General features: G+C 58.9%; 1 protein-coding gene across 2 annotated transcripts in view; it reads left to right on the top strand.

The window, feature by feature from the left end:
• Positions 1–11,976, top strand: part of PPP1R13B (protein phosphatase 1 regulatory subunit 13B) — an 86,501-nt gene extending 74,525 nt beyond the window's left edge. The window contains exons 9-18 of one of the 2 annotated variants that reach the window (XM_057542299.1): positions 1,205–1,385; positions 2,793–2,897; positions 4,853–5,022; positions 5,385–5,886; positions 7,021–7,769; positions 8,299–8,436; positions 8,507–8,640; positions 9,229–9,395; positions 10,098–10,297; positions 10,900–11,976. In XM_057542299.1, the coding sequence (XP_057398282.1) occupies positions 1,205–1,385; positions 2,793–2,897; positions 4,853–5,022; positions 5,385–5,886; positions 7,021–7,769; positions 8,299–8,436; positions 8,507–8,640; positions 9,229–9,395; positions 10,098–10,297; positions 10,900–10,941 (2,388 nt within the window). In that variant the 3' untranslated portion in view covers positions 10,942–11,976. The remainder of the gene's footprint in view (positions 1–1,204; positions 1,386–2,792; positions 2,898–4,852; positions 5,023–5,384; positions 5,887–7,020; positions 7,770–8,298; positions 8,437–8,506; positions 8,641–9,228; positions 9,396–10,097; positions 10,298–10,899) is intronic. The other variant, XM_057542300.1, reaches the window with a different exon arrangement.
• The last annotated feature ends 58 nt before the right edge of the window (positions 11,977–12,034 follow it).

The following is a 12,034-nucleotide window of genomic DNA, read 5'->3' as shown; positions in this document are numbered from 1 at the left end:
GTGGAGGCAGGCACACCCCAAATCTGCAGGGCTGGCCGGCAGCCTGAAACCCAGGGAGTTGTGGATGTTGCAGCCTGAGTCTGAAGGCAGTCTACAGGCGGAATTCCCTCTTCCTCTGAGGACCTCAGTCTTTCTCTGTAAGCCCTTCAACTGATTGGATGCAGCCCACCCACATTATGGAGGGCAATCTGCTTTACTCAAAGTCTGTTGATTTAAATGTTAAAAATACCGTTACAGCAACATCTAGACATGTTTGACCAAATATCTGGGTATCACAGCCTAGCCAAGTTGATGGGTAAAATTAACCGTCACAAATGGCTACATAAATATTACTTCTTATTCCATCTGATACTTCAAGGGATCTCCCTGAAGAAGTTGGTGCTTCTGCAGAGATGTGTCTCCAACCCAAAGGTTTTAGGCACCTTTGAACAACTGTCAAGATCATGGATGCTTTCTTCAAAATGACACATGCTCATGCATGCAGAATTTTGCAAACAATTGTTGGATGGGTATGGCTCTCTCAGAGCCTGTCGGGGGAACTCTAAGGGTCAGTGTTTCTCTAGTCAGATCCCTGTTTTGCAGGCTTTTGTTGTTGGGCAGTGTCACGTGACCAGTATCATTGGCTGTGGCCTGGTGTCCTTGCTGAGAACAGCAGAGCTGCCTTCAGGGAACTGGTCAGAGTCTCACCTGGTTCCAGACCCTATTACTTTGTCCTGCATGGCTCATTCAGTCCTTACAACAACGCTTATCCCGAATTTTCGGACATGGGCACAGAGGCTCAGAGATGTTGCATCACTTGCCCAAGGCAGCCCAGCGAGTAAGTGGCAGAGCAGGATTTGAAGCCAGGCTCAGAGCCCAGGCTTGACAATGCCTCTGTGCCCACCCAGGGGAGGGAGTGCATCCCCAGGTGAGAGGGTTATGTACACAGAGGGGTCCTGAGGGGTTCTCTGTTACACACTCGGCTCCTGGTTTTATAACTCACGAACAGGTAGGTGTTATCACAGAGCATCACTCATACGGGACTGTGGGTTCAGGCCCTTTTTTGAAGTCTTGCCCTTTCTAGATACTGATCTTCCAGGGTGATGGAGCTTCCTACGTATGAACTGTTGAGTGATTGGCTCAAATCTGAGCAGTCGGTCATACTAGGCTTATAATTTCTTTTAACTGAGTAGAATTTTGACTCTCATTTCATCCCATTTTATAGCTGAGCCGTGTGAATGGCACGTGTTCGCCACAGTCACCCCTGAGCACGCCTGGCAGGGTCGCTGCGGTGGGGCCTTACATCCAGGTCCCCAGCACCGGCAGCTGTCCTGCCCCTGGAGACCCCATAAAGCCCCAGTCTCTCACTATCGCCTCAAGTGCTGCCCACGGAAGATCCAAATCCGGTGAGTGGCCTGGGTCCTCTTTCGGGGGGAGAGTGAGCAGGAAGGGGGACTGTGGGGGGGACAGTGGCCTCAGAGAAGACCCCCACGTTGCACCCAGCCTCTGCGATGTGTCCTCCAAGGCACTTTGTCCTCTAGGGCAGCATTTGGGGAGCTGCGTGCCACCACAGTAACGATGATCCTAAAACAAGAACGGGTTCTCTTTTTTGGACTCAGTGTCCTTACTGTGTGGCTTCTCAAAACACAAATTAGTTAAGACCTGAGCCTCCCCTGCCACAGGTTTTGTTTGCCTGTGAGGGTGCTCGTCCTCACGCTACGGCCCAGGCGGAGGGCTGCCTCCCCATCAGCAGAGCCTGCAGCTGCTCTGCCTGCCCGACCCAGCGTGGTCTCTGTCCACCAGAAAGTCCACAGGCCACCCCTTTGGCTCTCGGCCACCCTGAATCGTGCGGTGTGACCGGACTCGGGCCCCCAGCGCCGAGCCGGCGCGTAGCCGTCGCGAGGAAATGGAGCCCCTGCGGCGCCCCCGGCTTCCTAGCTGAGCGCAGGCCCAGGTCTCCACGGAGACGCCGCACTGTGTCTTCAGAGGAAGACGGCTGTGCTTTAAACTGATGCATGAGATGCCAGGGCTCCTTGGCAGTGAGGCTTTATGACAGGGCTGCCACGCTGGCCCATCACACACGGAGTCACAGAGCACAGGTGACGTTCCTGACAGCAGTAGTGCTGACTGGGTCAGGACTACATTTTGAGGACTTGTTTAGGTTTGGTGGTAGATTTGTGCTGGTCTTTCGTTTGTTCGCTTTGAGTTCTCTTGCCTGGCACCTGGTCTGAGCAGCAACACCACTGCTGCCCCCGCTGGAGGACCCGGGGCTTGCTCCGACCCAGGTGGGAGGAAGTGTCCCCAGTCCTCGTGGGCCACGTGCCCAGCTCAGATCTCTTCGTGGCTGTGTCTTAGAAGCCACGTGGAGCGCGTGGTCGGCATGAAACTCTAATTGCAGCTTTCTTTGATAAGCTGTTATTTATAGTTTGAACCACCCGGTGGTGGGAGTATCTATTCAGCTGTTGCCGATGGCAGATAATTAGCACAGCCGGCTCCTTCTCTGCTTAAATATCTCAAAACCTGCCCCAAGCTGAGGATGGCTCGAGTTTCCCCTCTTCTCTGTGGGTGGATGCTAGGTCGCCTCACAAGAGGCTGCCGGGAGAAGACCCCTCGCAGGGCCGGGAGACCGTGTCCTCCGGAGGTTCGGCAGTAGCCTCGCTCCTTCTCTGTGCTGTGGGGTGAGCGCAGGAGACCTGTGTCACCCCCACGTTTGGGGGCAGTATCTCGGCCCAGACGTAGAGCCAGGGTGAGAACATCTCCCAGGGGAGACTAACTGTGCTGTCGGCTGTCCTTCTGGTTCCCGTGTCACACAGATGGCCACGGTAAACCCAGAGTGACCAGCTCGTGGACAGTGTCAGACCTCGACGTCGGGCCTGACTGTGGCTCGTCACAACGCCCCACAAGCCCGTTTGCAAACCGTATGTTGGCTGGCAGGTCCAGTGGGAAGCTCTGGTGACGGTGCCAAATCAGCCGTGGCTGTTCTTCCAAACTGACAAAGGCCTGCGCCTCGCATTCAGACTTGAGACAGAAACCACATATACATAATTGGTCCCCGCCTTCAACAGGTGTGAAATTTGGGCTGGGTCGAAACACCAGATCATCCTCAGGAAGGGTTCGACAGGTGCTGGCCCAGCAAGGGTTTTTTGGTTTTGTTTTTACAAAATTAAGATGATTTTCTGAGTTCATTATGAGGCTTTTAGTTTTATCTTCAGTACAGGAATCTCCCATCATACTTACAGATGACTGTCCCTTTATAATAGGAACGAATGGTCTTCCTTCTGCACCTCCTGCCGCATCCTGAAGAAGGCACGTCCCTAGTCCCTGTCCAGTCCCTGTGTGCCTGACTTCTGCCAACTCTCCCGTGGCTGTGGGATTTGAGGAGCAGCCGGTGGCCACATTTTCTGTGATCCTGAGAGAGGCCAGGGACTCTAGCCCCCGCGGCCAGCCCCATCCTCCCTCCTCAGTCAGCAGCAGGCTCTGTCCATTTTCCCCTCAGCCCGGAGTTTGCACTCGGTGCATCCTTGGTGAACCTGTGCATCTCTGGCCCACACCCCACCCCCCCGGTCTGATACAACCAAGGGGGCGTGAAAGCACACAACACTTCTGTCCCGGAAGAGGCTGATGGGCCACACAGAGCAAAGCGATGGTTTGGACTAAGGCCTGGGAATGCCTCACCAGGGCCCTAGCAGCGGCCTGGAGCCTGCAGTGGTTTCCAGCCATGGAGGAACTGAGCCGGAGTAGCAGTGGACACAATGGGCTGGCCGTGCTGCTGCCAGAGATAGATTTGGCTTAGGAGCCGCCGTTGCCCGGGCGCTCAGAGGCCCTCTCATCCTCACTGCGCTGACGCTGCTTGTATGGCTGCGTGCAGAGCAGATTTGAGAGTTTGCTCTTCTGTTTTGTGAGTCGCAGGTTTGGGCTCAGGCACAGTTGCTGTAAGGGAGGGTGATTTCCCGCTGCTCTGCCATTGCCCCACCTGCCCGTGCTGGCAGATGGGAGGAGGGGCGAGGATGTGCTGCTCTTACAGGAGGGCCCAGAACAGTGCCCTTGGCTGCTTTCCCTCCCATACGGCTGATGGCTGGGAGGGTTCCCACTCTAGTCCAGCCCTGTACTGCTGCGGAGAGAAGCAGGGGCCTGAGGCGGGCTGAGATCTAACCCTGTGGGCTCACTGTGAGTGGGCCTGTGTTACCAGGGAATGCTTCTGCACCCTTTCTCAGTTTGGAAGATGCTATGTTAAAAAGCATACCTTTTCAGTGGCTGTCCTGAAAATGCTGGGTTGACTGGCTTTCTAATCACTGCAACAGAATGATAGCCTGCTACTCCAATCACTGGGAACTTGTACTGTCCTCCTGTGATCATGAATTATTTTAAGAGAGTGGAAATTTCTAACAGATTAAAGTCAAATTTTTCTTTTAATACTAGAAGCAGTACAGGTCAAACCTGTTAAGAAGTCAAAAGATAAGTCTTTTTTATTGCTGTCTGTATTTGTAAATAGTATTTGAAAACCAAGCGCCGACGCTTATGTTATTCATTGGTGTCGATGTAATGGCTTTGACCTGTATTGCAGTGGGGGCTGAGAATGTTTCTGCAACCCTCTGGCCCCTCGCCCGGGCTGGAGCAGCCCTGTGCTTGGCCTTGGAGTCTCTGCACACGTGACCGCACGTGGGCACTGGTGAGGCGGTGCCGGCAGAGGCCGACCTTGGTCGTCCTGCCGCGCAGCAGCCGGTGTGTGGGTGAGGGGGCGCCTCCTGGTCATGGAGCTCCATCAGAGCGTGACGTCCCAGAAGGTGATTTTTGCTTCTGGCAGGGGGTTATTCTTATGTTGGTTCAACTAATTTCAAGAATAATTTTACTTAAATTCTGTGTTCTTTTCAAGCCAATGATGGAAACTGGCCAACATTAAAACACAATTCTAGCTCTTTGGTGAAAGTGACGCAGATCGCCAGCATGGAGTGGAAGGACTCGAACGTGGAGGGGCCTCTCAGGCAGGGGCCCGTCTCGAGCCAGCCTGTGCCCGTGCCGGCCTTGGGAGCCCCGGAGAAGCAGGTGGGCCGCTTGTCTTCGTCACAAAACACAGACAGGCTCCTAACTGACTGCATCCTTATTTAGCCTTCGTCTTTATCTAAGTGGTAGGAGGTGTCACGAGGCAAATTAATCCTGTTGGTGTCCAAATCATAACCCAAGTCTGAAGGAGTTCATGGACCCTGAGCACGAGAGCCGGGTGCAGGTGTGAGGCCTTTGGTCAGGGTCGTTCACCCTGCTGTTCACCCCCACGGCGTGCCCCGTGCCTGGTCACAAGCCTATTTGAAGGATTACAAGTCCTACTTTGTGCTCTTGTGACCGTGGATGGAAACGTGCTTGACTTTTCAAAGGATGACTTTGTGTTTCTTTTTAACACCTAAATTTAGGGCATCGAGATTGGTAAAGTGCCACCTCCCATCCCTGGTGTCGGCAAGCAGCTGCCTCCAAGCTATGGGACGTACCCAAGCCCTGCGCCCGTGGGCCCAGGCTCGACAAACTCCCTGGAGAGGAGGAAGGAGGGCAGCTTGCCCAGGCCCAGCGCAGGCCTGCCCAGTCGGCAGAAACCTGCACCGCTGCCCCCTGCAGGTGGCCCCCACCAGCCAGGGTCCTCGCAGCAGATTCAGCAGAGGATTTCTGTGCCACCAAGTCCCACGTACCCGCCGGCGGGGCTGCCTGCCTTTCCAACTGGAGACGGCAAACCTGAACTCCCACTAACTGTGGCCATTAGGCCCTTCCTGGCTGATAAAGGGTCAAGGCCACAGTCCCCCAGGAAAGGCCCACAGACGGTGAATTCAAGTTCCATATACTCCATGTACCTCCAGCAAGCCACGCCACCTAAGAAGTACCAGCCAGCGGCACACAGCACCTTAAATAAGTCGGTTAAAGCAGGTATGGGGGGTTTGCACTCTCTCTCTCTCGGGGCTAGGAAATCATACTGGAGAAAATGCCAATCCATAGCCTTACTTCGGGGCCACGTGCTATTTAGGATTAAACTTGATTCTTACATAACGTGTGGCCTTGGGTATCTGTGTGAGATGGGGGTAAAAGATGACATGCACAGAGCAGTTCTGCAGGTGGACCACAGCTCTCTGACTTCTGTCTGAGTGCCCGCCTACCCACATTTCTCAGGAAATTCAGGTCTCGGAAGGCTGGCACTTTGGAATTTCTTCTTTTCCTCCGGCTTCCTAGTAACTTGTACAGGACCTATCTGGGGAGCTGGCGTAGCAGGCGCTCTGCCGGGATCTGATGCCCCTGGCCTCCTAGTAGTAGCTGAGCCAGGCCCCTAGGGGGTGATGTGAGGGGAGGATTTTGCTGCTTTGGGATCCTTTCCCAGAGCCCACAGGGGAGAAGAGCCCTGGTTTGGGTGCAGGAACATCAGCCCCGGGCCTCCTGGGGAGGCAGGTGTGAGCACAGAGCCCAGTTCCCCACATACGGAGGCTGACGGTGATTCCTCCCTGTGCGGCAGGATCCTGGGCATCTGGGCTGGGCTGGGGCCTCTTCAGACGTTCTTGGGCGTGGGCTGCAGATTCCAGAATCTAGTTTGAGAATCCCTAGGCAGGCCAGGCCACTCTGTGCCCAGGGATCTCCCGGGTGGCTGTACCAGCACTGGCCTGCAGCAGGCCCTGGCCCACGGGGGAGAGGCTTGCCAGGGCCACCGGACCAGCCTTCCTTTCTGAGGTGGCCTGCGTGCTTGGTCCCAGGTCACGTGGGTTCTCCTTGGCCAGGAAACAGTGAACACCTGTTTAGGGCAGGAAGGCAGGTTTGCAACCTTTTGTTCTTTTTCATTTGAGAAAGCCCCAGTTCTGTAAACACTGATAAATTAGAGACACTCCACCTTCCAGAAGGAGTTGGTGGGGTTCTGTGAGCAGCCAGGTTCCTTTGGGATTTGATATGGGGACTTAGCATCCTCAGTGGCAGATTACAGTCTCTGTAGGAGCCCATCTCTGTGTTGTCAAAGGTGCTTGGTGAGCAGGCCCCAGGCGCCACAGGCTGCTGAGGTCGGTGTCCTCTGTGTCTCCCCAGTGTATGGTAAACCTGTTCTGCCGTCCGGCTCCACGTCCCCATCGCCGCTACCGTTTCTTCACGGGTCGCTGGCCACAAGCGCCTCGCAGCCCCTGCCCCCTTCAGAGAGTGCTGAGAAGGAGCCAGAGCAGGACAGCCCTGCCCCCGCCGGAGACGGGGCCGCCGTGGAGAGCCTGCCGCGGCCGCTCAGCCCCACCAAGCTCACGCCCATTGTGCACTCGCCATTGCGCTACCAGAGCGACGCTGACCTGGAGGCCCTGCGCAGGAAGTTGGCCAACGCGCCCCGGCCCCTGAAGAAGCGCAGCTCCATCACGGAGCCCGAGGGCCCCGGCGGGCCCAACATCCAGAAGCTGCTGTACCAGCGCTTCAACACCCTGGCTGGGGGCATGGAGGGCACCCCCTTCTACCAGCCCAGCCCCTCGCAGGACTTCCTGGGTTCCTTAGCCGACGTGGACAATGGGAACACCGCTGCCAACGGGAACCTGGGCAAGGCCGGCCCCGCCCTGCCCACGGCCCCACTCCCGGCCGAGCCTGCCCCTGCCTCGGACGCCAATGACAACCGGCTCCCGTCCCCCGAACCGGAGGGGCTCATCTGTCCCCCGAACACCCACCAGACAGCCGAGCCCGCCGAGGACGACAACAACAACGTGGCCACGGCCCCGCCCGCTGAGCCGGTGCCCCCGTCCCTGGGGGAGGAGCGCCTGCCCGCATCGCTCCCCCCTGCCGCGCCCCTGCCGGCGGCCCCTACGGTGGGTGCCGCCCTAGACCAGGGCCCCGGCTCCCGAGTCAGCCAGCCAGTGCCTGTGGAGGGCGTGCCTGTGTTGGGGGTGCTGGGAGCAGTGGGGCTCGTCCAGGGCACGAGGGGCGGTGGCCTCTCACCAGAGGGCCAGCCTGGGGGCCCGAGGTGTCCCTGAGGAAGGGCAGGCAGCAAGGGGAAGGAGAACCTTCTAGACAGAGCCCTAGAGGGAGGGCAGTGCTGCAGGAGCAGAGGCAGGCAGGCAGCTCCTCACGGCTGGCAGGGCGGAAGCAGTTGGGCTTGGCTGTGACCCGCCTTGCTCCCTCTCTCAGGTGCCCGCGGCGCAGCCCGGCCCCCGAGGCAGAGACGCCCTTCGGAGCCAGGCCGGGCTGGCCTGAGAGCGGGCTGGTCCGCGGTGCCCAGCACCACTTGGGGCTGCGCGGGAAGCTCTGCCTTGGGCTTTAGGCCCTCCCCTCTTGCCCGCTTCCCCCCGGGCCTGCTTCCGTGGGGTCACCTTGAAATCCAAAGCTTCCTCCCGATAGAGCAAACGGACCAACCTGAAGAAGCCCAACTCGGAGAGGACGGGGCACGGGCTGAGGGTCCGCTTCAACCCGCTGGCGCTGCTCCTTGACGCCTCCCTGGAGGGGGAGTTCGACCTGGTGCAGAGGATCATCTACGAGGTGAGCAGGCGGGCGGCCGCAGCCCTGGCGGCCCCGGGCAGGGGCGGGGCTCACGCGCCCTGTGTCCTAGGTGGAGGACCCCAGCAAGCCCAACGACGAGGGCATCACCCCGCTGCACAACGCCGTCTGCGCCGGCCACCACCAGATTGTGAAGTTCCTGCTGGACTTCGGGGTCAACGTGAACGCCGCCGACAGCGACGGCTGGTGAGGGCCCCGGGGCGCGGGGGTGGTGGGGAGAAGGGAGGAGGCAAGGGTGCAGCTCGGTCCCAGGCCTGCGTATCTTCCGGGGGTTTTGTTAAAGGCTCGGCTGTGTTCACGCTCTTCACGTGGCTGACCGCTGACTGTAGTCTGAGCCTCTGCTGAGCCGTATGTTTTTAAGTGGCCAGAAAGCCTGTGTGGAGGGGAGCCTCGCGGGCCGGCCGCTGCGGTGCCGGCCCTGCGCCCCGTGGGCCTCATCGTGAGCTTCAGGCAGCGGTCTGCGCTGCCGCGTTTGAACAGCCATTTTTGTATATTGTGGTAAAACACAGCTGTCACTGTCGCAGCCGTTGTAAGGGACGCGTCACTGGTGTGAGGGACACTCGTGCTGTTGCACCGTGAACACCCAGCTTACAGGCCGGTGTTCAGTCCACTCCCGGCCTGCCCTTTTCAGAAACGTGTGTGTGGCCCAAAACTGTTAGTAGAAGTGAGGCCACTACACAGGCAGCAGCACAGCAGCTCGTGGGGCACTGAGCACACAGCCCTGGGGGCCGCCTGGGACCCGGCCGGGCGTGAGCGCCTCCTCTGTCCCTCCAGGACGCCGCTGCACTGCGCCGCTTCCTGCAACAGCGTCCACCTCTGCAAGCAGCTGGTGGAGAGTGGCGCTGCCATCTTCGCCTCCACCATCAGCGACGTTGAGACGGCTGCGGACAAGTGCGAAGAGGCGGAGGAAGGCTACTCGCAGTGCTCCCAGTTCTTACGTGGTGCGGGGCGGGCGGCCGGGGTGCCCCAGGGGGGAGGGCTGTGAGGGCGGAGGTGTCCCAGGGTGGGTCTCCCGTCCCATTCTGTGCGGGAGGGAAGCTCCCTTCTCCGTTAGGCAGGGCTGGGTTTTCCAAGGGCTAAACAGTCACAGGCCATCGACGCTACACCCGATGGGAGAACCTGTGGGCCCAGCCTACCTTAGACCCTGGGGACAAAGTGACACATGAAACGGGCAATGCCCTCCAGGCCCAGCTCCCAGGACAGAGGCCGTGCGGCGGGGCTGGGGGCGGCCGGCCTTCCTGGGGACCCGCAGGCGAGTCCTGGGCGTGAGCTCACTGGGTCGCGGTGGCTCGGTCGCTTGGTGGCGAGTGCTTCCCACTGTCCAAGAGCAAGTCACGCGGCTTCTTTAGACTTTTGGAAGTTTGTTCTACGTGTGGGTTCTAAGTTTCACCTTAAGAAACGCCTTTTAGAACAACATTGTTTTGCTTCTGGACACAAAGGTTCCGCCACGGTCCTCTTGCTCGGACGTGGAAGGGGCTGTTGGTGTTAAGCGGAGGGCGGCAGCTGGCCTGGCTTCTGACCGCTCCACCGCGGCCCCCGCCGGGCTGCCCAAGGACAGCAGCGTGTCCCTCCCGACCCTGCTGCGGGGCTCCCTCTGCAGCCCGCCCTCCACGGAGGCCTGACCGTTTGCTCTTCCGTCCCAGGGGTGCAGGAGAAGTTGGGCGTGATGAACAAAGGCGTGGTGTACGCCCTGTGGGCTTACGAGGCCCAGAACAGCGACGAGCTGTCCTTCCACGAAGGGGACGCCCTCTCCGTCCTGAGGCGCAAGGACGAGAGCGAGACCGACTGGTGGTGGGCTCGCTTGGGGGACCGGGAGGGCTACGTGCCCAAAACCCTGCTGGGGGTAAGCACTCCGCGCTGCCCCTGGGGCCCCGTGCGGAGCCAGCTGTCCCCTCCTCCTGCCGTGGGCGTAGCCTGGGCTCCAGTCCTGCGGGCTGGAGACTGCCTTTCTCCAAGCCTCGTGGGAGCCATGGAGGGGCATCTGCTCTCGAGGAGGCCCATGGGGAGGCCGGAGCCCCCCAACAGGGGCTGCTCACAGCATGCTCTGCTCATGGGGCCTGTAACGGGGTGGGGGGCAGGGCGGCTGCAGGCTGCTGCTCTGCGTTGCACTGATGCTTCTTCCTCAGACCCTTGGCAGGGCCGTGCCTTTGCTCTCATGCTCCGTGCCCGGTGGGGCTGGCACATGCTTTCATGACACAGTCGCTGGACACCGTGGGCCTGCCAGGCACCTTTAGGGGCCTTGCAGACAGCGTCAGTGTCGAGTGCCCTGAGAGGAAGAGGAAGGGGGTATCCTGGGAGTTGGGAAGTTCTCCGTACGAGGGTGACGAGCCGAACTTCGGCCTGAAGGAGCTGGTGTGCGGCCTTCTGAGGGCAGCCTGGCCTCTGGACGGGGTTCCTGTCCAGTGGGTCGTCCCCTTGTCCTAACTCCTGTCCCTTGCTTCCCAGTTGTACCCACGGATCAAACCCCGACAGCGAACACTGGCCTGAACTTCCCTTTGGAGCACCGCACGGGCTCTCCAGCGACGAGGAGCCACTGAAGAGGTGATTCTGCCATTTCCCCGGGGAGCTGAAGCTAGACATGGCTTTACTGGTGCTCCCTTCAGCAGACAGCATCCACAATGTGAAACCCCGGCAGGTTCTAGGTGAGGCCCTTTCTCCGGTCTGCCCGCAGCTGGGAGAGAGACCTTCACCTCCAAGAAGACCGACTTTTGCCAGTTACTGTAAATCCGAATAAATACCCAGCTTTCTAAACAACCGCCCCTGTTGCCAGTAAGAAGCCCTGTAATTAACCCCTGGTCGGTTGCCAAGGAAGACGAATGCTGTCACAGACTTGGGCCCCAAGGCCGTCGTCCCTCATTCCCGGTGTCACCCCAGCCCCAACAATGAAAACTTGCAGCTGCTGTGAGGTGCGTCCCCTCGCTAGAGCCCTGCCCTCCCGTTGACTGGAAATCACAGAAACCCGGGCACCTTTCTCATCCTCACCACATGCGTTTCTTCATCACCAGAGGAGCCCCCGTGTGGAGACTTCTGTCCAGCGGTGGTGCCTGGTGTGTGGGCTCCACTTCCTGTTCCGGGCCTCGGTCTAGGTCACCGACAGGCCATGGACACGAGGGACCTTAAGAGCGAGTGACATGTGGTCAGGAGTCTCAGCACAGCACTGCCTTCTCTGCAGCCTCTTGCTGCCCCGGTGTGGTCCTCGCCCCTCCAGGTGTGGACGTGCTCTGCCAAGGGCTGTGCAACCCGCGGGCCAGGAGGCGGTGGACACGGGGACGCCTGCAAAGTCACGGGGCGGCTATAGGGGCGGGAGGGCAGGGCCCCGGCTCCCCGGTCCCGGCCATGACACCATAACCTCTGCCTGGTTCCAGACTTGAAGCAAGTAAGGCGCTTCCCTGAAGCGTCAACTGTACGTACAGGCTTTTATATACCAAAACTATTTTTTGACTAAACCACTCGAAACTGTCAGAACCATGTTGGAAATGTTTTTTTCTCTCATTAAAATCCAGGCCCTGAGCTTATTTTCCATGTACGAGTCTTGTGTGTAATTTACGTATAGACACGTGTAGATTCTTGTAGTCGCCTA

The sequence above is a fragment of the Balaenoptera acutorostrata genome, chromosome 3, assembly GCF_949987535.1.
Source record: "Balaenoptera acutorostrata chromosome 3, mBalAcu1.1, whole genome shotgun sequence".
NCBI lineage: Eukaryota > Metazoa > Chordata > Mammalia > Artiodactyla > Balaenopteridae > Balaenoptera > Balaenoptera acutorostrata.
The sequence above is the reverse complement of the archived record's forward strand: the minus strand, read 5'-3'. Positions and strand labels throughout refer to the sequence as shown.